General features: G+C 56.5%; 8 protein-coding genes across 8 annotated transcripts; 5 read left to right on the forward strand and 3 right to left on the reverse strand.

Moving 5' to 3' along the window:
* Window positions 1–1,242: 1,242 nt before the first annotated feature.
* PHACADRAFT_196585 (uncharacterized protein) lies at window positions 1,243–2,566 on the forward strand (the record flags this gene model as incomplete). Its single annotated transcript, XM_007396794.1, has 8 exons — window positions 1,243–1,297; window positions 1,348–1,497; window positions 1,556–1,701; window positions 1,757–1,844; window positions 1,896–1,978; window positions 2,039–2,155; window positions 2,213–2,289; window positions 2,347–2,566. The coding sequence occupies 8 exons, from the start codon at window positions 1,243–1,245 to the stop codon at window positions 2,564–2,566; spliced, it is 936 nt and encodes a 311-aa protein (XP_007396856.1).
* Window positions 2,567–2,994: 428 nt separating this feature from the next.
* On the reverse strand, window positions 2,995–10,362 carry PHACADRAFT_257792 (uncharacterized protein). The gene is made up of 25 exons (XM_007396795.1): window positions 9,899–10,362; window positions 9,680–9,844; window positions 9,543–9,626; window positions 9,288–9,394; window positions 9,108–9,238; window positions 8,412–9,049; window positions 8,163–8,352; window positions 7,913–8,105; window positions 6,350–7,855; window positions 6,199–6,295; window positions 6,062–6,147; window positions 5,859–6,007; window positions 4,708–5,801; window positions 4,630–4,652; window positions 4,485–4,576; window positions 4,442–4,445; window positions 4,185–4,363; window positions 4,117–4,132; window positions 4,006–4,063; window positions 3,799–3,952; window positions 3,734–3,740; window positions 3,559–3,673; window positions 3,401–3,503; window positions 3,286–3,348; window positions 2,995–3,224 (listed from the first exon to the last, which is right to left on the reverse strand). The coding sequence occupies exons 6-13, from the start codon at window positions 9,034–9,036 to the stop codon at window positions 5,411–5,413; spliced, it is 3,237 nt and encodes a 1,078-aa protein (XP_007396857.1). The 5' UTR covers window positions 9,037–9,049; window positions 9,108–9,238; window positions 9,288–9,394; window positions 9,543–9,626; window positions 9,680–9,844; window positions 9,899–10,362; the 3' UTR covers window positions 2,995–3,224; window positions 3,286–3,348; window positions 3,401–3,503; window positions 3,559–3,673; window positions 3,734–3,740; window positions 3,799–3,952; window positions 4,006–4,063; window positions 4,117–4,132; window positions 4,185–4,363; window positions 4,442–4,445; window positions 4,485–4,576; window positions 4,630–4,652; window positions 4,708–5,410.
* Window positions 10,363–11,199: 837 nt separating this feature from the next.
* Window positions 11,200–15,231, forward strand: PHACADRAFT_257799 (uncharacterized protein). Its single transcript, XM_007396796.1, has 10 exons — window positions 11,200–11,593; window positions 11,649–11,785; window positions 11,837–12,473; window positions 12,528–13,014; window positions 13,073–13,335; window positions 13,395–14,069; window positions 14,120–14,240; window positions 14,297–14,625; window positions 14,687–14,908; window positions 14,965–15,231. Exons 4-10 carry the CDS (start codon window positions 12,950–12,952, stop codon window positions 15,024–15,026), a joined length of 1,737 nt encoding a protein of 578 aa, XP_007396858.1. The 5' UTR covers window positions 11,200–11,593; window positions 11,649–11,785; window positions 11,837–12,473; window positions 12,528–12,949; the 3' UTR covers window positions 15,027–15,231.
* Window positions 15,232–15,293: 62 nt separating this feature from the next.
* PHACADRAFT_209976 (uncharacterized protein) lies at window positions 15,294–18,165 on the reverse strand (the record flags this gene model as incomplete). The annotated part of the gene is made up of 3 exons (XM_007396797.1): window positions 17,880–18,165; window positions 16,543–17,817; window positions 15,294–15,377 (listed from the first exon to the last, which is right to left on the reverse strand). The coding sequence occupies exons 1-3, from the start codon at window positions 18,123–18,125 to the stop codon at window positions 15,294–15,296; spliced, it is 1,605 nt and encodes a 534-aa protein (XP_007396859.1). The 5' UTR covers window positions 18,126–18,165.
* Window positions 18,166–18,842: 677 nt separating this feature from the next.
* Window positions 18,843–20,753, forward strand: PHACADRAFT_97068 (uncharacterized protein; the record flags this gene model as incomplete). Its single annotated transcript, XM_007396798.1, has 7 exons — window positions 18,843–19,011; window positions 19,064–19,288; window positions 19,344–19,529; window positions 19,582–19,719; window positions 19,772–19,852; window positions 19,905–20,336; window positions 20,398–20,753. 7 exons carry the CDS (start codon window positions 18,843–18,845, stop codon window positions 20,751–20,753), a joined length of 1,587 nt encoding a protein of 528 aa, XP_007396860.1.
* Window positions 20,754–21,053: 300 nt separating this feature from the next.
* PHACADRAFT_257805 (uncharacterized protein) lies at window positions 21,054–22,641 on the forward strand. Its single transcript, XM_007396799.1, has 4 exons — window positions 21,054–21,386; window positions 21,455–21,732; window positions 21,794–22,036; window positions 22,117–22,641. The coding sequence occupies exons 1-4, from the start codon at window positions 21,076–21,078 to the stop codon at window positions 22,326–22,328; spliced, it is 1,044 nt and encodes a 347-aa protein (XP_007396861.1). The 5' UTR covers window positions 21,054–21,075; the 3' UTR covers window positions 22,329–22,641.
* A 320-nt stretch (window positions 22,642–22,961) lies between these two features.
* PHACADRAFT_185125 (uncharacterized protein) lies at window positions 22,962–23,930 on the reverse strand (the record flags this gene model as incomplete). Its single annotated transcript, XM_007396800.1, has 4 exons — window positions 22,962–23,138; window positions 23,202–23,385; window positions 23,450–23,851; window positions 23,895–23,930. 4 exons carry the CDS (start codon window positions 23,928–23,930, stop codon window positions 23,062–23,064), a joined length of 699 nt encoding a protein of 232 aa, XP_007396862.1. The 3' UTR covers window positions 22,962–23,061.
* Window positions 23,931–25,446: 1,516 nt separating this feature from the next.
* Window positions 25,447–27,641, forward strand: PHACADRAFT_257807 (uncharacterized protein). The gene is made up of 7 exons (XM_007396801.1): window positions 25,447–25,488; window positions 25,579–25,781; window positions 25,838–26,465; window positions 26,537–26,653; window positions 26,722–26,857; window positions 26,922–27,127; window positions 27,231–27,641. The coding sequence occupies exons 2-6, from the start codon at window positions 25,690–25,692 to the stop codon at window positions 26,933–26,935; spliced, it is 987 nt and encodes a 328-aa protein (XP_007396863.1). The 5' UTR covers window positions 25,447–25,488; window positions 25,579–25,689; the 3' UTR covers window positions 26,936–27,127; window positions 27,231–27,641.
* Window positions 27,642–27,645: the final 4 nt, after the last annotated feature.

Here is a 27,645-nt window from a genome sequence, read left to right on the forward strand (position 1 = left end):
TTGCCCCTGCCACCTCGCATCTACCGCCTTCCGAACTGTCTCCTAGTACAAGTGAGGGCCTATACTGCACCAGGGCGGCCCGTACTGTGATGCAATATGTGTCGGCCGCCCTGCCGAGCATGCCGGAGCAGCAGCATCCGTCGTACCTGCATCGGACGACAAAGATGTTGATCCAGGCAGTGCGTTATTTTCCCCGCTCGTAGGACAGATCTTGTATCACTGACATTACCGGCTTGTGATCGCCATGACAGATGGCGGGAGACGGTTATAGCCGCAGATGAAGTCAGGCATAGTCATAGTTTTTCTGGTCATCACAGCACATCTGATGACGATACGAATCATGATGACATTATGAAGATCAGCAGGACGATACTCATGATCCCGACGATGCTTTCCTGCAGACCTGCGCCCCTGTCCACTGTGTGGCGCTGAGCAGACAGACGGCGAGACCTCTCAGCAGCATTATTTGTTCCACATCATATATACACTTGGGACCGCTACATATATCTTTGATATCTGGCGCAGAAGCCTTCTGCACGTCGCGTCCCACTGTGCGAATCTGCGGTGGGCGGTGGGCGCTTGATCCCACCTGAGGCCTGAGACCCGGAGCGAGATTGCTGTCAGGTCAAAATCCGGCTGTTGTGAGACAACAATCGAACGGATTTTGGACCTCAGCTATCTGGACGTTGATCTGCGGGCAATCCCCTGGAAACCTGGTACACGCAATCTCCCGGGGCCCTGTGTACCTCTGGTTGGCCAGCCGATATTACCGGCATATATACACGGGCCAGCGTATGTCCGCCCGGGTGGAGGTGCCCCGCGTCTGGGGTGCTGTTGAGGCCGAGGACAAAGGTGAACCATCGCGCGCGACGTGGATTTGTAACCGGAGCTTGGTAGCTGCAGTGTAGGGATATATCATCCTGAGGGGTGGCTGTGTGTCTTTGGTGTAGCGTCGGCCTTTGATACGTCGCGACGGCGCCGGCACTTAGTGCTTCGTGTCTGACACTCATCCCGTCTACTTATCAGCAACGTTCGTGCCGGCTGTCGTCGAAGAAGGCTACTGTGTTCTCATCCTTTGACCTGGTGTCGATTGTCACGATTCGCTGACACCCGCCCCCTTTTTTTTATTACTTTCTCCGCGTTCCCTTCGCTTCACCGGTTGGACTCTTGCGCCCCCCTGTTGTGTTAGTAGTCTAGATGTCGAGGTCAACAGCGCCTTTGCCGAGCTCGTTTGCGGCCAATATGCAGGAGATAGTGCAGGCACTCCGAGATGTCAATGCCACGAGATACATGACCGGTAAGCTGTCACTCTTCGACGTTGCCAAGGATCTCATTTTTTGTGTGCAGCCGTCGGCTTGACAGTCCTGCTGTACGATCACGTCCTGACGTTCTGCGATGAAGTCAGGCTCGTGTGGCGCGCACCGAGCTCTTTTCCAAAGTACGCTTTCTTGTTCAATCGGTATCTGGTGCCGGTGTGCTTGCTTTTGGTGTCATATGGTGCGTCTCTCTCATACGCTCACGATAATTCATCCGCTGAATATCAGCCTCACGCCAGAAATGTGTGGATTTGTGGGAGAAGCATTTACGGATGAAGGCTGCAGACGCCTTCTCTTCGCCTGTTCCATGCTTAGTCTCGCGTCCGTTGCGGTTGGCAACATCCTGGTCTTGATGAGAGTTGTCATTCTGTGGGACCGCCGACGGGTATGGCATTTCCCCTTCGCGTGCAATACTGCAATGCTTATTTTCAGGTTTGCAGGCTGTCATGGAGCTGATGGTTGCAGGATTTATAGTCTGCTTTTCAGCGCAATCAGCGCTGATGGTTATCTCGCTAGTCAAGTTCTGGCGTAAGTCCCTTCATTGCGCCATATATGTTCAGCAAGTCTCACAAGTCTCAGCGGGATTGCAGTGGAATTCCGTCGCAGGGATGTGCATCACGACTACGAAGACGCCATTCTTCAGCGGTGTGTGGGCAGCGCCGGTACGCCTAGATTTTTATTTTATTTTGTCGCGACAAAGTTGTAACTCAATCGTCTCGTAGATGTTCTTCGAGGTTCTCGTACTGGTTTCGACTGTCCTCAACGCTCTCGACAGGCCTTCGCAGGCTGCACTGCCCATCACGAGATCCCTCCACAGGGACGGCATTACCTATTTCTTGGTACGTGCGCGCATATATAACCTTATAGAAGAAGTCTGAAACGAATTTGCTCGGCAGGCAGTGACATGCTTCAGAGTTCTCAACTTGACACTCTCTATCGTTGCGCAGCCTTCGGAGACGATGGTCGTCGTTTTGTGAGTCCGATTCCGCCCACCTATCACCTGCAGCGCTTAATATTAGCTGCATCACAGCTTCATCTGGGGCATGACGACGACGATCCTGAATCGGTCACTACTTCGCATGCGCAAGATGGAGTTGAGCTACCTAGAAGAGACAGAAGAGACAGAAGAGATGCTCGGACGGAGCTCGCCCTTTGGCGCGAGTGACAGCGTCGTCATTGTTGACCTGGATGCACCCCCGCATCGCTCCAGTCGCTGGCTCGAGCTCAACAAGATGTCTAACGAGTTTTGAGCAGATCTGGAATACTAATTTGCATCCCCTAGGGACCTCCAGGCTCCCGCATACACGCAATATCACTGTTCCACCATTATCTTCATTCACATACTACCGAGTAGCATGCTATTTCACACACGCCCTATGCCCTTTTACGAGATGATTTCCCACGTCGCATCTATATTTCTTTGGCCACTCTTTTATACGATCCATCATTTTGCAGCAACAATCGGTGTGCAGTAAAATAAAGGGACGATCACGCCCGAGAGCAGGTGAAACGATAGCCAACCGCAGAGGCTGTGGCCCTGATACAAGGCGCCTGCGTCGTATTTCGACTCGCGCTGGCCACCATCACCGCCATGCTGCGCGTGCGCTGATGCCCAGGATAGTGGTCATAATTCTGGCCTGGGTTGTCTCGAACTGTCATCTTCGTTCCGCCCCCTCTTTTTTCTTTCTCTTTTACGCCCCGAGGCTGGCCCCTCGCCCTTGTTATCTTTCGCTGGTCGACCGTTTGGCTCATTTCTACGAACTGCTCACGACTAAGACTGGGACGGATCGTTTGTGACGACCTATAAGACGAGGAGCTATGACGAGCAATTCTACCGTCCGCCTGCCGAATGGAGATGACTTCCTTGTGTTTATGCCGGTGCCGGGTAACGAGGCCAATGGGCTTGTGGTACGCACATTTGCGAGCGTGGTTGTCCGTTGTATTTATTGACGCTTTACTGTCGTAATAGCTTCTTGTGGTGATATCAAGTTTCTCCACCGTTGCCGTTGTAGGGCTGCTGAGCGCTATCGCGGTGCGTCTAAGACGAGCCATTTCCAAAGCGCACACGCTGAGGAATACTACAGATTTCGGCATGGAACACTCGCAAGTCTGTGAATCCGCACATGTTCGTGCGTAGCCATGCAGCGGCGTACCTCGTTTCGCTGCTCTTATGTGACTTTCTGCAAGGTAATGTCAAAACGTTCGCGCTTGGGGGCAGGAACTTACTGCGGCGGGCACACAGCTATAGGCTCCCTAATGAATGCGAAGTGGGTCTCCGAGAAGGGCGTAAGTTACATGCCGTTTTGCCAGGCACAGGGAGCTATTAAGCAGCTTGCTGATGTGGGCACTGCGATCTGGTGAGTTCCGATGTCGATCAATCCGTTCGCAGAACGCTCATGTGGCGATAATGCTCTTAGGGCTCTTGTAAGTTGACCAAACCTAGCCTTTTCCGTGTTTCGAGCTTAGACTTGCGCCAATTCAGGTTATTGCTATGCACACGTTTGGGGTGTTGTTCATGCATTGGAACTTGCGCCGCTGCGTCTTGGTGTCAACTTTGGTCTTCAGCTGGTCTACCATCGCGCTATTTGTTTTCTTAGGCCCTGCATCACTGGATGTCAAGCGAAACGGACCATTCTGTACGATCTTCGCTATGGAGATCATGGATTATCGTTGACTTGCGTTGCTCTAGACGGGATTTCGGGCTACTGGTGCTGGATCGCAAATCAATATCCCGGCGCTCGAATCGCGTATGTATCTTTTCGCAGCATAGGTCGTAAATTTGCTAACCGTGCTCCTTCAGCTTGGATTACATGTTTGTAGGTTACCAAAAAAAGATTGCGCAGTGCTATGACTGACGGGTACTTTCAGATGTTCATTTCGGCGTTCCTCAGTTTCGTGCTCTACACCCTCATCTTCCTGAAAATCCGAGGAAACATACTTGTCGCTGGGTGGCGGTGGCGGTTCCGCACTCGTCACAGCACAGACTCTGCTCGCGGCTTGAGTGCCGACGACCAGACTGTCACAGTAGCGAAGCAGATGCTCTTGTAAGTTTTGTCTGTTTGTCCTCCACCTGTGGCCTCGAGACTAAGGGGATATGCCATGTTTAGGTACCCCGTAAGCCATATCCCGGAGATGCTTGAATATGGTGTTGCTGAGCCTTAATGACAGATCGCCTATACGTGCATTATCTTACCCATTGCCATCTGCAGATTCGCTGAGTGGTCTGGTGCTAACATCTCCTTTGGCGCTACAATATTCACGTAAGTTTATATCTCCCAAAGCACCCTTCTTTATACTCACTACCTGCCTTCAGTGACAGCATCTATCTTCTGTCAGGTGAGCGGGTACATATTTAAGCCTCCTGGAAACTGTTGCTCATCCATTACGATAGGATTGATCAACGTCTCCTTATTCCTCTTTACTCGCCGAGTGCTCCCTCGACATAGCGTCATCACGAAGCGTTTCACAATGGACCCCGAGGACCATGATTCCGAGGCCGGCCATTCAGATGCTTCATTCATGGCTGACATCCCAGAGTTCCCCATAGTAGAGAAGATCGATGAGACAGTCGCCGAAGACGACAGGAGCGAGATGTTCAAGCAAGTCAGCAGCCCGGACTCTGACCCAGTCTCAGACAAGGGCGTCAAGGTCCCGCCCATCACGACTGTCACCGACGTGCACGACGTCGAAGACCCACACACGCCGCGCAGAGAGAGAAATTCACACGTCTCTGTTAAGAGTCAGCTCGAGAGCCCCTACAGTCCTGCGGGAGACGAGCACATCATCTCTCCCGATACTGCGATGACCTCGTCCCCCGGAGTGCTCTCCCCGATCTCGCTGTACACCAGTAGTGCGACCCAGGCGCACTTCCATGCGAATATGGTGCATCCCTTTAGTCCGCTCGGTGTCCCCGAACAGGCAATGCCAAAGAGCCCGCTGAGGTCGCCTCCTCGCTCTGCGGCGCTTCGCAGCAATTTGGGGTTGTCATGAGGCTTTTACGCCGCTGCTATGCCCTGTCAGTATATCTGCATGTAAATATTTGGTTGTAATTTGTTTTATCGGTCCGAGTTCGGGTTTAAAATGCGTGAACGTGATCACGTCTCGCTTTCCGTATTTTCATGCGAAAAAGGGTCGTTAGTCGCCCAACAGTAGTGTCCACACCCTGCCGCGCAGGGGTATCCCGACAGCACCAGCTTGCCTTCCGTACTGTCAGGAAACCGAATGGCAAGGCTGCCTTCTTCACCGTCCCTAGTACTCGCACCATCATCCGATCCCTCCCCATCGCCGGTCTTAGACGCTGCGCGGCGAAGCCGTGGTGCGTCCGTTGCTGGTGAGTCGGACTGGCTGGAGGGGTCAGACCCGGCTACGGATGTAGTGGAGATCTGGACAAGCGGGCGGCTGAGGTAGTATTGTTGGTAACAGGACTGGTGTCCGCCGTGCATACAAACAGGGCACGTGAAGAGCAGGGCTCGGACGGGAAGTCGGCTAAATAGGTGAGGGGATCAATCACGACGAACAGAGGAGAATGACGCAGGCACTCGCCATATTGAACAGGTGGTTACAGGGACACAACAAGACTTGCAGTATGCAAAGCTGCCTACTGTTGTGCCATCCCAATCAGGCCTCATAGGGCGTGCTCCCAGCAGGTTCTTGTTACACTTCCTGCACACGGTGTGGATCGTTGTCTCAACCTGTGCGCTCATGAATAAGGAGAGTTAACTCCAGCGTGCAGGTCGGATACTCACCGCCGTTCGGTTACGTAAATCCTCTGCCTCTGCATACTTGCGAATATATGCTGCTATGCTGTGCAGACGCATACGCGTGAGTAGCTCTATTTGCGTATTCAGCTGATAGCGTTTCGTGCGTAAAGATGATTACTAACCAACATAGCTCTCAATGAACCGTAACGCTCGTTTAGGGCCAATCTTCAACTCCTTCGGCACGACGAGTGACAACATGACACACATCTGGACATCACCCTGTGGAAGACATGAGCATCCGAGATATCGAATATTACGGGTTCAACAACGTACCTCGTCCGCCAAAACCTCTAACATCCCCCTCAGTGCGTTCCATCCCACCTCTCTTAGCCGCGCCTCCGTCCGTTGGATCGACTCCTTGTACTCCTGGTCCATCCGCGAGTTGCCAAGCGACTGCGCCGCCCTGCTCCCTCCCTGCTCCCTCTCCAAAACGAGCGCGTCCTCGTCGTAGAACACGCCCGACCGCCTGTTGCTCGACAGCGCGGACGCGGGGCGGCCGGTCTCCTGGCGGAGGACCGCGGACGCGATCGAGGCCGGGTACTTACTCGAGCCCGACACCCTGCGGATGCCGTCGCGCGGGGCGCCCGCGGCGGACGGGTGCGCGTTGTCCGGCATGTGCGCCGACGTCGGCGTCGGCGTCGCAGTCACCGTGCGTATGCTGCTGCGCGACTCCTGCTTGAGGAGCTTCGCGCGCGCGGGCGTGAGCGCGGGCGACGTCGACACCGTCAGGGACGCGACCGTCGCGCTGCGGCTGCGGTCCTTGGTCCGCGTGCCCCGCATGCTGCTCCGCCGCGACCGGCTCACGCTGCTCCCGTGCCGCCCCTGCCGCCTGTACGCGGGCGCACCGTCGTGCTCGCCCGAGGACGGGTCGCTGTTGTCGGTGGACGCAGGCGAAGGCGAGTCCTCCTCGTCACGCTCGTCCTCTGTCCAGTCCTGCTGGCCGGCGACTCTGGACAGCGGCGACGGCTGCGTGCTGGCGCTGCGTTCTCGCCAGTAGGACGAGCCCGGGAGGCGTGAAGGCCTCCTAGACAGCCCAGGCCTGTCCTCGTCCTCGCGCGCCTGTTGGGCCTCAACGTCGCTTCCGCCGTCGGAGCGTTGGTCGTCGGGCTCTCCAACGTCACCGCCATCTTCCGAGTCTGTATCTTCCAGGACGCCTTCTCCGATGTACTTCAGGCTGGAATGGCTGCTGCGCAGGTCGATGTCCGCGGTACTGCTGCTAGGCTGGAAGGTCTGCGCACTGAGAGACGGGCGTCGGTACGATGAGCCAAGCCTTGCCCGCATGGGAGGCTGTACCAGGTTGCTGGTGGCGCCTGTGGCAGACGATCTCCTCGAGATCGCTGAGGTTGAGACAGAAACGGGTGTCGTAGGGAGCGGAGTAGCTGGGCGGTGGGGTGAAGGCGTAGTCGAGGACACCGGGGTGGTTCGGAGGGGCGAAAGATACCCCTTTTCCACACTCGTTATTGAGTGCGTCGAAGAGCTGTAGGTTCTGGACTTCGTACTATGCCTCGAGGGTGGGGTGGACAGTCTCGAATCATCGCCCATGAGTGTGCCCGTGCCGTCTGCAGAAAACGATCGCGTGGATTGTTCGGGCAAAAGTTGACCCATTGTTGGGACCGCCGCAGGCGCGGACACAGAGTGCGGAAGTCTGGGGCTGATGAAGGGAATAGGCATGACATGAGAAATTGGGGTCGGCACTTGAGCCGGAACAATGTCTGTCAGTAGCGAGGACAGTAGCAACCAAGTCTGCGCAGCGTCAGGCTTCCCTGCTTCTAGTGCTACCTATACACGAATTAGCATTTGTCCCTCTGAACTGAAATAGCCCGAAGGTTCACCCACCTCCGCGTTGTGCGTGCAGACACTTGGCCTATCATCGCCAGTATGTCGATATCCTTGAGCTAACCGTACGAACATGACGACATCACTATCCAACCCGTGTCCGGCCATCATCCCGACCACCTGTGTAGCAGGCATATAAGGTTTGTCACCAAGAGCTTTTGCCTTTCGTTTTGGGATCCGCTTCTCAGGGTTGCTAGGGCCACATGTTCAGCAACCATTCATAAAAATGAACAAATACAACGGCACTCACATGTCATCGTAAGGCACCTCCCATCTTTTAGGCCGGTCAGCAACGAATGCTAGAGACCCTGACACGTCCCACGACAACGAAGCGCGTGGAACCGCGTCGAGAGTCTTGACAGACATGCGAAGGTCGAGCTGGGAGAACGCCCCAGAGAAATGCTCCGCCCAGAGTGTGTGAGAGTCGGCGAACACAATGTCTACAGAGCACGCGACGGGTCAAATGGAGCTCTCGCGTAAATGCCGTCAGAGAACGCACCGGTGACGCCGCCCTCGGCGGCGGACCCTCGCACGGTCCACTTCGCGATGTACCCTCTGCGGACGTCCCAGAGCTCCACGGGGTCCCCCATCATGCTGTACAGCACCTTGTTGTCTTCTGTCCCGGCGAGGACGGGCGGGACCGCGCTGCCGATGCGCGGGCTCGCCGTCGGGCCGCTGTCGCTGAGGTCGAGCGCGGGGTTGGGCTGGTTGTTCGCGGAGCCCTCGAGGTAGGACGTCACGGCGAGCTCGCACTCGCAGCCCGGCCGCCACGCGACGCGTCTGACGGGGAAGGACGTGTGCATGGTGTAGACAGGCTTCCGCGGGATGTGCGTGGCGCCGCTGGGAACGGTGATGTCCCACACCTTGACCGTGCGGTCCAGGCCTCCGCTCGCGAGCCACCCGTTCCCTTGCGGGTCGCCGTCCGGAGCCGGGTTGGAGCCGAGATCGTCGAAGAGCCCTGAGCCGACACCGGCATACCAGTTGCCGCCCTGGGAAGCTCCGGACGAGCCTGTCGCGCGGTGGCCGGAGTTGGTGGAGTATGTTGAGGGCAACATCCAATCCAGAGCTAGGATCGGCCCGTTATGAGCGAGTGGGATCCGGTCAAGCTGTCCACGTTGGCCCATGTTTAGGTCCCACCTATACGAATGGAACTCGTATCGGCCGTTTGGAGCTCCCGCTAAATGGTCGGACATACCGGTAGATATTCCCATTGTCCAAGCCAGTAATTGCGTGGCGCGGCTGCCAATGTACCGGAGAAAATACCACGGAACGGACAGAGGCAGGGTGATGAACCTTCATTATGGAGTCTGTCAAGTCGCGAAGATCCTAGTGTAATTTAGCACATACACTCTCATATATCCATAAAATGGCGCACCCACACCCGGAGATCACCATCTGCGGAGCCAGTTATGCAATAATATTGAAGAATAGGTGAATAGGCGAGTGAATGGATCGAACGAACGTGTTGCCGAGCGCGACGTTCTGGATAAGAGTAGTATCAGAGTTAGTATTGAACAAATTATTCTCGCGGCAGGAGTGCACTGTGGCGTCGCAAATGTGGTGTCTAGTGGGATGATACGACCAGAAACTATGGAGCGGGAAACTCACGAATCGTTTCACTGACGCTCACCATATTTTGAAGGACCAGACTTTTGAAGATCCCACATTATTATTTCGCCGTTGCGTGCACTTGTTATGATTTTATTATTGAATGCTAACTCACTGTATCAACACTTGCAAGCGGTGAAACCCGAAGACAGGACCTACCTCCATGTGCCCACACTACATCTGTACTGACACTATCAATCTTCAGCCCGCTACCGGTCCAGAGGTTCCTGGAGGAATCGATCCTATATCCTTCCATACCGATGGCATACTTTTGTTCGGGATTGACAGGAGCATTTGGCTCGCATATGCGCAGTATGCGCAGGGCTATCGTGCAGGTCAGGACACAGGCTCAAAGCGCGAGAACGCACGTCGTCTTACACTCTCGCCCAGCCACTACACATCTTGTTCCATCCTCGCTCTTAGATATCGCGCCTCCTCCTGGGCTGGCAGCAGCGGGAACGCGTACATGGCGAACAGGACCTTGAGGGCCGTGCAAGCGGGAATCCGAGTAGATGTCTGGGAGAGCCGCCTGAGGGTACGGATTGTGCAGTGACGGACGACGGGACATTCGTTCAGCCAAGCAAAAATCGGTGTACGAGAGGCAGAGTATACTATATGGCTGTGGAATCCATGCAGGCCCAGCTAGCGGATGCGAGACGGAACGCTAAGGGGTGCGGTGCCAGAAGACAGAGTCGCGTCAACGGCATCAGATGGCATCAGGAAACCCCTGACACCCCGATTAGCGAACGCCACAAAGCCGCCATGCCCGCAAAAAGCACTGCGCTCCGGGTCCGAGTCGGTCCGCCTCTTCTGCTGCGGCAACCGCATGCTCTCAAGGACTTCGATCCGACGAGTGGCGCGCGTGAAAGTTCATCTCCTCGGGATACAATATTTACATGGTAAAGGACATAATTCGTCGTATTTGCGGTGAGTATCCTGACTGCCAGGGAATGTCGCACTTGAATGATATGAACTTGGCAGGCCTCGGTACGGGATAACGCGCGAAATCACGGCGCAGCAATTCGATGATCAACTACTTTTGGAAATAATATTTTTTACCGTGGGCGTAAAACATGCTATGTTGACGACCCAGTGTACTCTTATTCGACGTCGCGACCTTCTACCGAGGAATCAGTAGGGTCTGTGACTGGTCTGTGAGTCTTGGGCCTGTCTCATCAAGTGGTTAAGGTTCGTACTTAGGCCATAAGAGCACAATAGGTTTTCATCTCCCAGGTGTTCTCACGCCGTCATCGTGGGCATCTTCTCGAAGTGAGCCCTGAACACGGAAATCTGATACCACCGGGCCATGAAGCTTCCAATTCTGTGTACAGCAGACTTCCAGCACACGGAATGTTGCAAGGTACGAGGTCTACCATTCCAGCGCCTCAGCTACTGTCATCGTATCCTCGCTATCAGCCTTTCGCAGTCAACTGGATTCTCACCGACGTGATATATTATCGCACCTGAGGATCATCCGATATCCGAAAGTGGTGAAATTCATGCGGTAAATTGGCTCACGGCTTTGATTCAGGTGACATGGAGGCCGCGGCTCGGCCCTTATGATCACGTCGGTTCGTATACCATTCTTCGTATGCGAGACTATTGGCGTCACGCAACCCCCGCCGACACTACAAAACCGCTCGTTCCTTGGCTTGATCTGCATCCGCTTTACATCCCTCCCCGCGCCGTTTGGGGCCCCGCCAGAATGTGCTTCCAAGGCAACAGCGCTCCCCTCTCCGCTGCCTATCTCAACTCCCAGCTCGCAGTACTCTGGAAAAACGCGTTCGACTGCGCCAACGATGAGGTCGACGGGGACACAGATCATAGTCCGAATGCGCACACCAAGAGCGTGTACACCAGGGCTCTCTACGAGTACCACTACCTCCCAGAAAAACTCTCCGAAGAGCACCTCACCAAGGAGCAACTCGTCCATCTCCCGTTCCACGCCATTTTCGACCAGCCCGAATTGAATTTCGTCTGCAACCATGAGGTTGTCCTTACCCTCTCTTTGAAATCAGGGCAATTGCGTGTCAACTACGATACCAAACAAGTCAACGACACAAACGCAAACCAGTAAGTCGGACTGCCGACCAGAAAATCAAATCATTGAAACTTAACGTCACCGTAGGAGCGTCAAGCAGCTTCCTGAGCTCAAGGCCCACTTCCGTGTGCCATTCGACCGCACCAACGTGACCGGGCATGATACCAAGATCGGAAATGACAACGCTACGCACCTGATCAGGATGATCAGTCTCAGATTCGAAGGTGAGGCAATCAGAGAGAGAGCAGAGTAGTATGTTGACTGACGTCATGCAGATGCGAAATTGGTCAAGCTGGACGTCGCCGAGAACTGGGGTTTGGACCTCGCGGAGGCGTTGACCCTCTACCTCCGCGCTTACCTTACCTTCCTGCGCACGTCCGGCAACCACGTCCTTTTCGACCTCCCTGACTTTGCTGTGCACGAGAAGGTGGGGTACACCGACTACGCGCTCCTTCGCAACCACGTCAACCCGGACGAGTATTGCAAGGACGTCACCGTGTTCGGCATCACGGCCAAGGTCATCAACAGCTACCTGGAGACCCAATGGGCGACAGCGAAGAAGCTCGCCCGCGACCAGAACGACCACCTCTTGGCGTCCATCGCCGAGCTCAGCACCAACTGGCTGACGCATTCCGCAATCGACTGCTACTCCTACATACGCTTCGGAGCGCCTGAGATCAAGCCGCTGTGCTCGCACGAGGTCATTCTCTCCCTCAAGGTGCAGGATGTCGCCATATTCGCGTCCACCGACTTCGACAAGCAGGTAGCCCCGGATACTTTCTTTGTACAATATCTGACAAGGGCTGCTCAGGACCAATCCTGCTACCGTCCAGCACGACTGGACCATCGCCTTTGTCGTCAACGTTGCAGAGTATGACAGCAGCGTTGGAGTGCTGCAGCTGGACTTTTCCAGTATGTCTCGACCGAACGCCCGCACCGCCAAAGCTGACCGAAAAATCACTCCAGCTGCCCGCTATGCCAGCGCGTTCTCGACTGTTCCCACCGACGCGAACGTCCTGCAGTACTACAATCTACTTGTCAAGTTCTTGACCGTCGACTACCTCGATATCCTGCTCGCCTACTCCTACCACGTCATCTACCGGCTTCAGATCGACCATGAACACCCTACGGGCGAGGACAGCGGGTACTGGAAGCGTGTCGAGCACGTCGGCGAATACCACTCTTTTCGTCGTCACGGCCAAGCACTGATTTGGATCGAGCGTGTCCGCGACATCGGGCTCCATGGGTCTGATCAGGTCCTAGCTTTGACCGAAGACTCCATCAACCGCATCCTGCTCTCGCGCAAGGAAGTGCTCGGTTCCAGCCACCTGCTCTCCACATGGAGCAAGGACTCGTTCAAGGCGGACTTCAACCCACTCCAGGTCCGCATGCTGTCCAACGGCAAGGCCGTCGTCTACGTGGACATCCAGCACGGAGAGTCCGGTTCCCAGATGTAAGCGTCTAAGCCAACAACCACCAAGTCGCTTTTCGCGCTGACATTGCCTTCGCAGCGTCCAACACGAACAGACCCCCGTTGCCGAGCACTCTGACCTGTTCTGGAAGTCCAGCTTCTGGAACACAGTTGCCACCACCACGGGCTTCGTGAAGGCCTACCAGTTTGACAAGGTCGCCCTGGCCTTCGAGGTCGAGTTGCAGCTGGTCGAGACGCTCGATGTGGAGGAGGCTATCGCGCAACAGCTGAACACCACCGTGGCGTCGCAGATCAAGGGTAACCAGCGCGTTGTCGTCAAGCACCTGATCGTAGATTTCGCAAGTGAGTTTTGTCTCGCACCATCCTGGGAAGTCGCAGCAATTTACGTGTGCATTTTACAGCCGCGAAGTACGTCCCTGACTTGTCTATCACCTACAACCTCGGGAACGGCCGTGAAGGCGAGAAGCGCCTGACAGCAGTGAAGTCGCTCATGGGCGAATATCTCCTTGAGGTCGGCCGCCAGGGCTGCGGCATCCTCAAGACGATCCCCACCTTCGTCGACGACCACTCCGACCCCCTCGCCTTCAACGACATCGCGTTCAAGGTCCTAACGAAGGACGAGATCACCGTCGAGCACTTCGCTCTGGGCACACACGTCACCGACACGCCCGTCGTCGTCCTGTACGGCGTGTGCACCAAGCGCCCGGTCCCGCCCTTCCTCGGCAAGTGGTCGCTCGGCTGGCTGCCGGCGGGCAGCGGGAAGGACACGGTCGGCACCGTGTGGTTCTCGAAGGAGAGCTTCCTCGAGCACCGACTCCTGCACGTCCTCGAAGACTTCAACGCGCGCACGACCATCCTGCCCAAGTTCGCCGGCGTCGTCAACGGCGTGTGGAACTGCGACCTCACGACGTGGGAGCAGAGCGAGCTCCTCGGCAAGCGCGGCGTGCGCTGCCAGTGGAAGGAGCTCGAGAGCTCGCCACGGCACCTCGAGTATGCCTGGGAGCACCGGGACGACTGGGCCCACGAGAACGAAGCTACGACCCGTATCGAGGGCGTCGGCGAGTACACGCTCAGCTGTAAGTCTGGTTCCTACTGGCCACTGCCTACGGCTGACGGCGCGATCTAGGCCACACTGAGAACCGACTCTGGATCCCGACCGACTATCGCCCCGGCCGTCAGCTTGAGGTCCAACTTCACGGCAAGTCCACCGTCGAGATCTCCGGTCAGGCGTATAGCCAGCGTTGGAGGTACGGTATCACTTGCAGTGCGGGCCCACACGACGAGCTGACTAGTTCTCCAACAGCAAGCGCACCGTCTCGTCGTGGTCCGCGTCGATCATCATCGCGTCGCAGCAGGAGGGCCTGCACGTCTCGATGACGTCGCAAATCCAGCCCGCCGAGGTCGAGGGCGACGACCGCGCGTCGGCGTTCTTCCCCTTCAACGTCGAGGCGCTCCACCGGAACCGCCTGCCCGACAACCTCACGGCGCTCGAGGACCTGCTCCCGAAGCTGAAGGAGATCCTCGAGGGCGCCTGGGCCTACTCGTCCTTCGGCGCGCAGAAGTTCAGCCTCGCGAACCCCGTGTTCACGCGCCGCGGCGACTTTGTACTCGAGCTCTACCCATACGAGCAAGGTGTGTTTTGCAAGGACTCTGAGGATCGTTGGTCCTGTGCTGACACTGGCTGCGAACCCAGGCACCGCCCCCGTTGCCCGCCCACAGCAGCCCGTCGCTCTGGCGCCCGCGCCTGTGCCTGCGCGGGTGTCCACCCCGTCGACCGCCACCTCGTACACAGCCCCGGTCTCGAACATGTCGGGCCTGCAGAGCACGTCGTCGCTGTCGTCGCTCTCTACGACGACTGCCACCGCCAACGGCGGCGTGCAGATGCTGCGGACCTCTGCCTCGTATACCCCAATGAGTAAGTTAGGCTGAACGTGGTCTGGAAAGTGCAGTGCTCATCGTGCCGTGATGCAGAGACCTTGGCCCCAAGCGTCGTGCCGGACTACATCAGCAACACTTTCCCTCCCCGGCGCTAACTGGCTGACGGCTGCACCGAGGCGCTTGCTGAAAAAGCTTAACAGATAGTGCTGAAATTGCTGTAGGTTCTATGCTGTTCCTTGACGGACGAATTTCTCGATTTTCGCTGAATGTTGTACTGGATATCTTTCATGTATTGTCCTATGGCAAATTATTCGTAATATTGAATATACTGGGCCCTCATGCTAATTGCATGGTCACTTCCTTGAGATCACTACTGGCTGGCCGTGCGGTCCAGGGTAACCGCATACTCCAGCGGCATGCGGCTATCCGTGAGCTATAGCATGGTTCGTGTCGCAGAACCGGACGTCCTGCAGGTCCGCAAACAGATTACAGAGGAGCAGCGCATGCTAAGGGTGGCGGCTTCAGGAGCAGGTCACATTGCACTGGCGAGCCACATCTCGGACGAAACCTATGACAAAAAGTCTATCACCTTCGCCGCTGCGGCTACTATGATGGTACCCTGCTTTATAAAAATTGGGAAAATCTGCATCCTGTAGCTTACCACATTCATGCTTCGCGGGCGGTTTTGCATAAGTCGATGTGCACACACCTTAGCTATATAGTAGTATTTTTATATTTTATTGAAGTCTTGCAAGAACAGCGGATCCTTTCCGGTGCACAAAGTAGGTCCTGCACCACTTTTCATAAATTTCGTCACACAAGTGTCACACCAGATCCCGTCGAGCCGTGCCTCTGCCGAGAAGCCGAGCCGTCTCTCCAAAGTCAACCTCAGTTGTCTGAGGTCAGGCGGAGCGACAATTTCATCACGCCTTGCTCGTTCATTGTAACGCTCCACTAATGTTCCTTCCCTGTACATGTACATAGCACCTTTTAAACCAAATATGTTGACCGGTCATGTCTGGTGTAAGTACAAAAGTCTATGAATGCAGTCGCCAGAATATTTGGTGAGCGAGATCTGGTTGGATCTAGCGCCAGTTTTGGACCGCTTCCGAGCATCCACAAAAACATCATATCGTCCCTTGTCGCACACCCGCCATAATATGGGTGTCATATTATAGTATGAATACAAGTTTATCATATTGCAGCAGCAAGATCGATTTTATAAAGCAAGGAGCCTTTATAAACCAGGGGACCATCATAGTATCTGTGTGGACATTCATGTGATTCGCTAGAGATCAGGGTCTGATTCAGTGCCAGGCTTGGTGGGCGCCGACATCGGCCGGGAGTCCTCGGCCTCTTCCTCCATATCTCTATCGTGGTGCTCAGACGCGCAAAGCCTTACCGAGGCTGCTTGTTTGACTGGCGTACATCTGGAAAAAAGTACTAGTAGGCTTGATGACTTTGAATATTGAAATGTTGCCCTCTCTTTGTCGCTCCGATCCGGACTGTTTCCCTGGTTTCGTCGAATATTATGTCGAACATATTGTACGTATTATTACATGGTAGGTTATCGTTACGGGTGTATACAACATTGTCACTAGGCTGGAATTACTAGGCCGGTCGATCTAGGGTGTGACATACTCCGGCAACATGCAGCCAGCCATGACTCACGGCAAGGTCCGTGTCGCTGAATCGGACCGCCTGCAGGTTCGGAAACAGATTACAGAGGAACAGAGCTACACCTCTGGCATCGTCCACGTAAGAGAGTGGTGGGTGCACCTCGAGAGTTCTGAGACACCTTCCGAATTCATCGGTCTTCAGGCTAGCAAGGCGCTCCCGGTTACTGTCCGAAGCATCGAAAGACAGCCCGAGCTGATAGAGATCCGGCCAATGCTTCGCGACGTGGAGCAGAGCTCGAGTGGTCAGCCGTGGGTGGCCTTGGTGTTCGTCAGTGCCCGAACATGCCATAAACACCAGCTTCTGCATGCTCGGCCAAGCCTCCGCCATCTCCAGCGCGTCGTCGTCGCACAAGTCAAGTTGTATATGTTCTTCGACGTGCAGCTCCGTCAGCTCGCTTAGGTCGTAGAGTAGACTCAAAGTGCGCGAGGTGATGGTGCAGGGTCTCGGTTGGTAAAACGTGTAAGCCACGCGGTCGGCCCAGAGTCTAAGGTAACGTAGGGACGTGGAGGCAGCGACGACTTCGAGGCAGGAGTGGACGGCGGCCGTGGTGCACGGGGCATTGAACTGCAGCTCGAGAGAATCTAACGAGGGTGTGCGAATGGCTCTGAGGAACGACGTGCAGCTTTCCATGTTCGGCCCGTACAGGCTGACCTCCCGCAGAGAATCCAGGGTACTAACTGGCCGGGAGCTTTCTGGCAGCTCTGGGATACGACAACTGAGGTTCGTGAGATGTCGAGATAATGATAAGTGTCGTACAGCCGCTTCGTCGATGAGGACATTGCTGCGAAATACCCGCAGGGCATGCAGACTGGCGATATATTCCGATAGCTGGGGTGAGCCGCTGCCGAAGACGTCCTTCGTGGAGAAACCTGAGAGCACACTGAGAATCTCCACGTTGTCGTAACCAGCCTTCATGGATGACAAGAAATCATTGTACTTCTCGACCTCTCTGGGGCCTTGAGCGTCTGTAGAGATCCAGACGGTACGGAGTCGGGAGTTGAATAGGCGAGGGATATAGTCTGAGACGATCCCAAGGGTTGACCGCCATTGGCATCTCACGGTAAGTAGATTGGGGAAGATCGGAGGATGGGACGGGTCCGTGAGTCGCAAGCGCATCTGTTCCAAGATGACTGGGAATATCGTCTTGGAATATGTTGTGGCCATGCATAAATTAGGCGTTGTAAGTCCAATGGTGAGATCTCTGATGCGATGAGCGTGCTTGAAGAAGGCTACCCAATCTTCTGGTGAAGGCCCCTTGGCGAAGTACTACAAGCGCAAGTGTTGTGATGTTTGTGAGTGCGGAGAGAAATCTTGAGCGAGATACTCACAAGCTCTCTCTCCTCGACATATTCTGACCATATGCATGGACGGGACCGTACTGCGAAGAGGTGTGGAGGCAAGCTATGGAGCAATGGGCTGAATCCGTCTATGGAATACCACAGAGCGTCCATAACAGGACCATAGAATTGCGAGCACGTCCGCGCAAGCGCGGCCAGCGTCCCACGAGAGCTGATCCCTTCGCAGAGAGAGAAGATGAGGTATTGGATATCTGAAACTTGCAGGCAAGCGTGCATTCTGGCTGAATGATGAGTGGAGACTGGGTGCCGTTTTAGTCAGCGCCGGAAGGACAAGTTTTGTGCACTTACCCGAATAGAACGTTATGAGGATAAGGAAGAGGAGAAAATAACAGGTAACACTTCAAACATGGAGTTTCGAGCGAAGTGGCCTTATAGGGGCTGCGGCGGCGTTGCTATTTGGGCGGGCCGCACTGAAATGCGCCAGCCTCTGCCTATAGTCATGGCAGAGATAGCCGATAAAAAGCGCTGTTAAGATGTTCAAGAATTGTCGCAGGACGCAGCAGTCCCTCAGTGGATAGCACTGTGTCCATATGATCGAGTACAACGATGTCGATGAACGAGCGCCGTGGAAGCTAAAGCCCCGACGCGTGACGGGCGGGACCGGCATGTCACAGCCCGCTGAATACGTCACGCCGGGGGCCCCGTTGCGCAACTATCGCGCAAAATTGTCACTGAAAAACTTCCTCGTTCGTACAAGAGCATGACGCTGCGCGCTTTTGCAGCCATCCTAAGACAACGATCACCAGCTGCTGGTCATCGACCATGTCGTCCTCGGGGCCATCCTCGCCAAAGGGCTCGCCGAAAGTCCAGGATCCCGAGCAGGATACAACAATTCCAGAGTTGACCGACGACCTGCCTGTTGGTGCCCTCCCTGCTCCGCCTATAGACAAGCATCATGCTCTGCACCGAGGCCTCTCAGCGCGCCAGGTCTCTATGATTGCCATCGCCGGCACCATAGGCACTGGACTCTTCTTAGGAACGGGCAAGTCGCTCGCGGAAGGCGGACCAGCTAGCATGCTCATCTGCTATGCCATCGTCGGATCCATTGTCTACGTCACGCTGCTATTACTGGGAGAGATGGCGACGCAGTACCCTGTGGCTGGTGCGTCAATCAATCTTCGCAAACATGACGCATCGCTGACCTAGTGCTGTAGGTTCGTTCAACGCATACACCACGCGGTTCTTTTCTCCGTCGTATGGCTTTGCACTCTCTTGGAACTACTGGTTCAATGACGCGGTATCTGTTGCTTCAGACCTCACTGCGGCACAGCTCGTGCTCCAGTTCTGGACTGACTGGAACCCTTGGGTTATCAGTCTGCTCTTCTGGGTATTCCTCGTCTGCGTGAACGCCGCACACGTTAGTGCCTACGGTGAACTCGGTATGCAATATGCCGCTGTTTCTCTAGTTCATAATCACTCACAGCTATCGTATAGAGTATTGGCTCTCCTTCCTCAAAATCGTAACGATCGTCATCTTCATCATCGTCGGCATTCTCGTAAATGTCGGTGTTAACTCAGAACACCATTATATTGGCGGAGAGAACTGGCGTATTCCTGGTGCACCCTTTGTTGGCGGCTTTGGTGGCTTTGCGAAGGTGTTCGTGACGGCTAGCTTCGCATGTAAGCTGCGTCACCATTTGCGTTATGAATACTGACTTACAAATCTATACAGTCGGCGGAACAGAGAGCTTGGGCATCACTGCCGGCGAAACGAAGAATCCCTCGCGCAACATGCCGCGGGTAGTCAAGTTTGTCTTCTGGAGAATTATCTTGTTCTATCTTCTTAGCATTCTGCTTATTGGTCTGAATGGTAGGCAGTCTGGGACTCAGCTGGATTTAATTGTGCTGACATCCACTGACAGTGCCGTGGGACTACCCTGGTCTGTCCAACAAGACCACAACTACCTCACCTTTCACAATTGTCTTCAAGGAGATTGGATCCAGTATGTACTCGAAAGGCCTTCCCTGCAACCAGAGGCTAACATACGCTGACAGATGCCTCCGCCTCCTTCATGAACACGGTCATTCTCACTTCTGTTCTTTCCGCCGGAAACCATGCGCTCTTCGCAGGCACTCGCGTTTTGTACGGCTTAGCCGTTACGTCGCCGCAGCCGCAGGCACCCAGGATATTCTCTTGGACTACCAAAGCTGGTATTCCCATTCCTGCCCTTCTTGCTACTAGCAGTGTGAGCATACTCTGCTTCGGAAGTAGCTTCATTGGTAGCGGCCAGCTCTGGAGTTGGCTACAGAACATCGTGGGTGTGTCCAACCAAATTGCCTGGGTGTCTATCGGTCTGGCCAGTTGGAGATTCCGCACCGCATGGGTCCGCCAAGGCAGGCCGCTCAGCGAGCTCAAGTTCCGCGCTGCTTGGACATGGCCTTGGGGCCCTCCGTTCGTTGTCATCACGACTTTCGCCCTAATTATCAGTAAGCCCCCCTGCGTCTCGTCCTATTCAGCCATCGCTAACCGGAACCGACCACTGCTCAGTTCAAGGCTGGTCGTCGGTGATACCCACTTTCTCCGGTGTCGATTTCGTGTCATTCTACGTCGAGTTACCCGTCATGCTTGTCATGTACCTTGCATGGCTCTTCATTAACCGCACACCCGTCCTCAAAGGCAGGGAGGCCGACGCCTCCGATGCACCACCTTCCCCGTCCACTTCGACACCTGCACCAGTCCCCCGTCGCGTGCGATGGTTCGGTCTCATTGATACCGCAAACGTCGACCTCTTCAGAGACGAGCACAAAGACGATGTTCATGACCAGATAGAAGACCAAGAACGAGACTTAAGACTAAAAGGGCGTGCTCGGTGGCTCTGGCGGCTGTATTACTATCTTGCATAAATTAGTCATTCACTGTACATTTAGCATGTTGCAATCATGATGGGCTCATGTGATTTTCCACTGCGTGCAGTGGGCAAATATTTTTAAAAGGCAGAGCTAGGTTCGCGGAATTATCGCTGAGCATGTCGGGTGGAACGCCTCAGGCGCGGGAGCAATTGGCCTCGCGCTCGCCGCGCTCCACTTGCTTCTTTCCGCGTACTCCTTGACTTGAGGCTCCTGGGCCAACACCTTCCCGTTAAGGACCTCCTGCAGATCAGCTTGCAGTTTACGCAGTGCCATCTTGATATCTACTGGCTTCCCCAAACCGACGACTGACGACCGAATGACGACCCTCGCAAGACCAGTCCCTTCTTCCGCGTTCTCGACGTCTGCTTCCACCACACTCTTCCGGAGGCTGACCTGGGAAGGCACAGTGCCGCTCGAGATACGTGTCGACTCAAAGGAGCTCCCAGCGAACAGCGACCGTGGACTGGAGTGCTACTACATCCAGGCGCCGCGCGTGAGCTACCTGCCGCTGCTCGTGCCCGAGCTGAAGCGGTTCCTGATGGACGTCGTCTTCGACGAGGCGGCCGCGCGGGTAGTCAAGGAGGAGGACTGGTGGTTCGAGAGCGAGGACGGGAACCTGCTCAAGTGGTGTGTGCTTGCCCCTGCCCTCCCCCGTTCGGGCTGCGGTCGTTGCTGAGGCGTGCCCCCGCACAAAGGCACTGGCCGATAGGTCTCATCTACGACAACCACATGATCACGCAGTCCGTGCGCGCCGCGCCGTCGTCGTCGCAGCAGTCCATGCCGCTCCGCCTCGTCCTGCACCTCGCGTCGCCACCGACGGACAGGCTGCTGCTCTCGCCGAGCGCGGAGGCGTGCAAGCAGGCGTTCATGGGCCAGATGAAGGAGGCGGACTTCATACGGTGGGGGAGCACGAAGCGCATGACGGGCCTGCGCAAGGCTGAGCAGGACGGGCTCTGGGAGGGCATCCGCGAACGTGAGTCCGCCGTTCCTTGCGTCGCAGCGCAGTCCGCACCTGAGAGCCGCCCGGCGGACAGACAACTTTGACGAATACTGGCGTGTCGCGTCCAAGGTTACGCCGACGGCGGCACCGACCCGCCCGCAGTCGCCTCCGCCGGGCAACTCGATGTCGCTGCACTCGCGACCGCCGTCCGTCGACCCGAACACGGGCTCCGCGCCCGACCGCGACGGGGCCTACAACGTGCGGAGCGTGCCCGTGCGCATCTACCTGCCCGAGGGTCCGATCCTCCAGGCTCTCGTGCCGCCGATGCTCGAGGATGGTGCGTCTCGGCCCCTCTCTAGCACCTCAGCAGAGCACCGTTCGCTGATCCGTTTCTTTCTCTTTGTGACCGGCCGCCAGGCAACCCGCACACGCTCGGGCAATTTCTGAGCACGCATCTCCCTTTGCTCTTCCCTCCGACGCCGAGCGATCCGCCGTTCCAGGACACGGCGTATCCGCTCATCCAGGGCGTCGCCGCCCCGCACGAGACGGAGATGGCCTGGCTCGGCGCCTGTATGGCAGGTGCCGACGGGTGGGTCAACATCTGCGTGGGCTTGCTGCGCGACAGATAGCTGTACCGCTTCGCGCGCCTGTCGCAACCTCGCTCTGCGTTGTCTGTATGTGTGCTCGCTCTTCCAGAAAATGACTAATGCACGACGATTTCACTGCCTTTGTTCGACTAGCTGAGGGGCGTCGGGGGTTACCGGTGGAAGTTCTGTCACTGCTTTTCCTTCACTCGCCTGGGACGCGCCGGTCGGCACCGGCCCTGCTTGCGTCGTGCAGTATTGCTGCTAACACGTTGGCGCAGCTGTCTATCTTCCCAACGCTCTCGTCATCCCCTTCGTCATCCCGCGATCTCTGTAGATGGCCGACCGTTCCTGATGCAAAAATGATCTGCTAATGCCCCCGAATGTGACTTTGGATGACGAACGGCTCGCAGGAAGGTTTGCCTGCTCGCTCAGGGTCACTGCGGTGCGGAGGGACACACCAATGGATGCTTCGTCCGATCTTTCGTCGTAAGCGAGCGAAGCTTCCCTTGCGCATCCTCGACAATAAGGTTCATGTTACGGCAGCCATGGAGGCGTTTTGTGCATCGGGCCACGTCAGCATGTATGTCGCGGTTACGCTACTTTCTCACACTGAGAGCTACTATTCGCATGGTGATAGACCGCACGAAGTGCTGGCGGAGCAGGTTTATGGTTCAAACATTCCACATCTTCATTCGCTGCTACGCGATATTAATGCAGCCAAATTCCCTCCCGAGGCGCTATGAACTCGTCTGAAACATTACTCGAACTGGCATTCTCAATAGTTGCCACCACGGGACTGATCAGCGCTCTGACCGATATTGCCACCAAGATGCTTGTTTACGGGATGGGCTCCTGTTAATTTGCAGGGCGTCAGCGGTGAAAAAACTGCCGTACATGGCTGCGGCGTCGACGGACCTTGCGCCACCGCACGTTCGCGATGCTCGCGGGCCTGCTGCTCGAGGCGCTCCGCTTCGGCGAGCTCCTGACTCTGGGCTTGATAATTCTGCGCCTCACGCTCGCGCACCATCGCCTGCTCCCGGAGGGCCGCGCTGCCCACTGTGGCGCCGGCTGCACCCGTGCCTGCGCCTTGATGACGATGCTGGGTCCACATGATACCACATTAGAACGGAAGCGAAGGTGATCCGAGAGAGTTTAACACGTACGTGAGTGTGCGTACCGCCTGCACCGGTACCGGCTCCAGCAGCACCAGCATCAGCACCAGCACCAGCACCGGCACGAGTACCGGCACCAACGCCTGTGCCAGCACCAGTACCAGCACCAGTGCCAGCGTCCATGGTACCACCTCCGGGACCACCTGCGTAGTTGCCTTGCCTATGGCTATCGTGCGCACCAACGCCTGCACCCTGAGTGGTGTCGTACCCCGTAGCGTCACGCTGCGCGCCGTGAGTATGGCGGTTGTCGAACCCCGGATCGTTCTCGCGGTTCATGCCTGAGCCCGCGTTGTTCTGTTCCCAATTGCCCCCGGTGGCGGCGGTGCCGCCTGCGTGTTGGTCATTAACGGGGTCGCTGCCGGCTGTGCCTCCGAGAGGGCTGGGGTTGCGATTCTAAAATTACTGGTCAGCTGAGGCCGGAACTATGGACGATAACGAGGCTTGCCTTGTTCTTGTGTCCGAAAAGCGGCATATTCGTCGGATGGTATATACAGCAAGAGGGGTATTGTTGTGCAAAGAGGATCGTTTGCTTAGCATGCTGTAGGAGGCGTGTTATATAGCCTGTGATGCTGAGGGGCACGGCCTGGTCATCGTGGGGCCTGGTGGGGAGCGAGCTCCAGAGCTGTTCCACACTGCCCAAATCAGTCCGGGCGCATCAGCGGTAGCCACGTGCTACCATCGCCTGCGGGTCCCGTCCGTTTAAGGAAACGCGGGATATTGAACAAGTTCAGGCTCTTCCCCCGAGCCGCCGTTCCCGCGCCCTCCGCCTGCGAGTCTGGCGGACTCTGTCGCCGCCAGTCGTACGACGGGATTGCAGACGAGACCCAGGCGCGTCGGAAAGTTGCCTATTCGCCATGTGACAGAGTCTGCAGTTCTCCCGGGTCCGTTCCCATCTCTGAGCACAAGTCACCGTGCGGGCGCGGGCGCTGGAAAGCTTTCCAAGGCCTTGGCCAGCAGCGTGTACGGCGTAAATCAGCCCCTGCGCTCCGCGAGCCGCTGTCGCAGCAGACCACAGGGCCTCCGCCTGCGGCACGCCTGTCGTGCCCAAGGTGTTCGGTCGTGAGCCGAGTGGTCGGCTGGCGAGCGAGTGCGGTCTAGCCGTCGACGAGCTGGTCAACTGATACGGCGCGCGTTGCAGGCGTGCGTGAGGAACCGAACGGCGATGCCAGGCCTGGCAACTATTAATGTCTGCCAGCGTTCTCCCGCAGGTGGTGTCCTGAACGCGGTCTATCAAACCGGAGAAGCTGGTTGCCTCTCCTTCCCAAAAAGTGCCAAGCTAGAGCCTGAAGTGGTTTACAGCTGCTGGCGCGGGAGTGTCTGCCATGCGAGTTCAAACTTCGCAAGTCTCGTGGCGGCCATCGCCTTTCGCCTTCCCAGTCGCCTCAGATAGACAGTCGCAACGTCATCCGGCTGCTGTGCGTCTGGATGCTGCAGTTTAGAATCGCACAACAGCCCGCGGATGAGCCCACCCAGGCGACGGAAGAAAGCATTCAAAAGATGATGCGCTCACTCCAAAGTAAAATAAAAAATAAAAAAGATGGAGCCGCCCGTGAGAATAGGCTGGCCTCGTGGGCACTCCCGACGTCACTTGGTCTGCGAGAGGCTGTGGTGTTTTAGGGGTTGTGTCTGGAACGGTAGCGAGGTCGCAAGGAGGGATATAGTCTGCAGCTGGACCCGCGATGGGGCTGTACGAGGGCTGCCCTGGCTGCGAAAAAGCCCTAGGAGTGTTTCCATGTCGCGTTAGGGTGTAGGACCCTGCAAGTGATTGGCATTGGATGAATGAGAGAGCTGGGCAGCAGGGCAACAAGGGCAGGCATGGGTGTGCAGCTGGGAGTCCGGGCGAATTGCAATCAGTGATGAGAGCGAGTTGCCATTTTGGGCCGATGTGTCACAGACGCTATGTCGCAAGTTGAACACGAATTAGGTTACCAAGCACGTTTGCCAGAAACCTGTGGGAGACGACTGCAAGTCTGTAGATCAGAACCAGACTCTGCTCGCAAGTGCCTTGATAGGAGCAAGAAAAATATTCGGTGGGTGCTGGTCTAGGTGCTCGGGAGACCGTCCCCCAAACGGTCCGTCCTCGGGGATCCAATCTCCCTGCTCACATCATTTTATTCCAGTTTCCTCGTGTTCATCACCAACGCGCCGTCGTGCTGCATTCCATTATATATATATATGTAGTTGACACTCCTCTGGCCTTCACACAGCATCCACTAGCAGTTCCTCTCGCAATGCCTGAAGACATTCGGTTTGTCCTTGAAGCTCCCCATGTGAACCGCACCCAGAAGAAACGGCCCCGCCTGGTCACATCCTGCGACAATTGGTAAGTCCAATGCATTTGCCGCCCATGCCAGCGACTAAACGTTCCGCCGTCGGAAGCCGGCTCAAGAAGATTAAATGCATTCAAAGTTCGCCCGAGTCTGTATGCGAGGCCTGTGCTACAGCCAGCGTGTCGTGTCGTTTCCGAGACCGCGAACGCTACTACGCGGAGCGCAGCCGCATCGCAGCCGCTCAGGCACTTGCTGCCAAGAATGCCGCTGACAAGCCACGCAAGGGTTCTCCTCGCGCACCGGACACGACGATCTCGCAGGGACAGTATGTCGACTCGACGGCGGTTCAGGCAGGCGTGACACGTTCTCCGCTTAGACGAGCCATCCCCTACCACCCCTACCGCGTCTCTTCCATGCCGCTCGAGCCTTGCTTCCGCAGTAGTCCAGAATCCGATGTGTCCACGCCCCCACCATTGGGCCCCTTGTTCGATCCCAACGACCTTACGCGCCCACACTCGGAGATCATGATGACCTTCATCCAGGTCTTCTTCGACAACAGGAATACAGATTTTCCTTTCCTCGCATATGACGAGACCATCCGGCAGTTCTTCACTCGTGGTCTCACCGCGCTGCTCGCCAACTGCATTGCCGCCCACGCCGTGCACTACGCGGACATGCCAGAGGTGACCAAACGCGGGATCATGCATGTCTCCGATCTGTACTGCGACCGTGCAAAGGTGGGAGCCTACCGCTGTCTGGTGTCGTAAATGTGCCGCACCCAGATCCATGCTCACAGACGATCCCGCAGGGGCTGCTCGCCTCGGAACTGGAGGCTCCCACCCTCGATACCCTCCATGCGTTGATCTTACTCGCATGGGCGGAGTCAAATCGCAACCGATCGACCGAGTTCTGTGCTTACGGCCAGGTGCGTCTATCTCGTTTGTTCCCCAATCTTCCTCCGGCGCTCACGCGAAGCACTGCCCCCACGCGCAGACGGCCACCGAGCTCGCTGCGAAGATGGGTTTCTCCGACCAGGCGATCGCGCAGATGGCCACCGACGAGTACGAGCGCACCATCCTCCAGGCGACCTGGTCCTGCGTCGCCATCCTGGATAACGCCGTCCGTCACGGTACGCTGCCCGTCCTCCTACCAATAACACAGAGCGTCCCTGACCGCCCGCGCTTTGCCGCCAGTCTCTCTTTTCTGATGCAATCCACAAACCATGTAGCTGTCCCACCAATTCTCGCCTGCGCTCTTTTGCCACAGTGCCAGTCATTCCATGTGTGCCCTGCAATATGTCCCGCCAGTCCCTAATATTTTTTTTTGCCTTGTACTCTATACCCTACCTTGTAGCAGCCGCGCACCGGCCGTCTATCGTAACCGTGTATATGCTATTCGTCTGAGTTCGGGTCGGAAACGAAACGAAACGGCCGCGTTGCGGCACGCGCACAGCGCGAAAAGTTACCCTCTGCCCAACACCCCGAACAAGAGAAAACGCTCACGATATCGGGACGGGCGAGGCCAGCCACAGGAAGAGAGGGCCCTCACGCACTGTACGTGCGCGGCCCGTACGTCTCCACGCCTTCTTCTCGTCCGACACTCGCCCGGCCCAGCCGTCCGCCAAGCCGAGGAAAGTCCCCTCCCCCCCTGGGGCAGCCGAAACGGCGGGCGAGCAGGGTGCCGTCATCGCCTGCGAGCACTGCTCGCTACGAACAGCGCGGCCGAAGCGCTTGACTCGTGTGTGTGTTTTGTCCTGAGCTCGCGAATCAGCGGCGCTGTCCGTACCGGGGCGGGTGAGGCGAAACGGTCGGCGCGCGTCGAGAGATGGGGGTACCGAGGCCTCGTCTACGATGTCGCCAAGCGCATAGTTGGGCCCCGGCGGTTGCTGCTGGCGAAGCGCAGTCAAGAGCGAGCGAG

Source organism: Phanerochaete carnosa (genome assembly GCF_000300595.1).
Source record: "Phanerochaete carnosa HHB-10118-sp unplaced genomic scaffold PHACAscaffold_6, whole genome shotgun sequence".
In the NCBI taxonomy this organism is placed as follows: Eukaryota; Fungi; Basidiomycota; class Agaricomycetes; order Polyporales; family Phanerochaetaceae; genus Phanerochaete; species Phanerochaete carnosa.

Excerpts from the sequence above, each read along its gene's own strand:
- PHACADRAFT_257792 (XM_007396795.1), bottom strand. The coding sequence starts at position 9,036 with ATGGGCCAACGTGGACAGCTTGACCGGATCCCACTCGCTCATAACGGG. Across the intron at positions 8,353-8,411 it reads CGCCGAGGGCGGCGTCACCG|ACATTGTGTTCGCCGACTCT; the intron begins GTGCGTTCTCTG and ends CGTGCTCTGTAG. Across the intron at positions 5,802-5,858 it reads GTAACCACCTGTTCAATATG|CCGACTTCCCGTCCGAGCCC; the intron begins GCGAGTGCCTGC and ends TCACCTATTTAG.
- PHACADRAFT_257805 (XM_007396799.1), top strand. The coding sequence starts at position 21,076 with ATGACGACCCTCGCAAGACCAGTCCCTTCTTCCGCGTTCTCGACGTCT. Across the intron at positions 21,387-21,454 it reads GACGGGAACCTGCTCAAGTG|GCACTGGCCGATAGGTCTCA; the intron begins GTGTGTGCTTGC and ends CCCCGCACAAAG. Across the intron at positions 21,733-21,793 it reads CTGGGAGGGCATCCGCGAAC|ACAACTTTGACGAATACTGG; the intron begins GTGAGTCCGCCG and ends CCCGGCGGACAG.
- PHACADRAFT_257799 (XM_007396796.1), top strand. The coding sequence starts at position 12,950 with ATGCTGTCCAACGGCAAGGCCGTCGTCTACGTGGACATCCAGCACGGA. Across the intron at positions 14,241-14,296 it reads GCGTATAGCCAGCGTTGGAG|CAAGCGCACCGTCTCGTCGT; the intron begins GTACGGTATCAC and ends GTTCTCCAACAG. Across the intron at positions 14,909-14,964 it reads TGCCTCGTATACCCCAATGA|AGACCTTGGCCCCAAGCGTC; the intron begins GTAAGTTAGGCT and ends GCCGTGATGCAG.
- PHACADRAFT_257807 (XM_007396801.1), top strand. The coding sequence starts at position 25,690 with ATGCCTGAAGACATTCGGTTTGTCCTTGAAGCTCCCCATGTGAACCGC. Across the intron at positions 25,782-25,837 it reads GTCACATCCTGCGACAATTG|CCGGCTCAAGAAGATTAAAT; the intron begins GTAAGTCCAATG and ends CGCCGTCGGAAG. Across the intron at positions 26,466-26,536 it reads TGTACTGCGACCGTGCAAAG|GGGCTGCTCGCCTCGGAACT; the intron begins GTGGGAGCCTAC and ends ACGATCCCGCAG.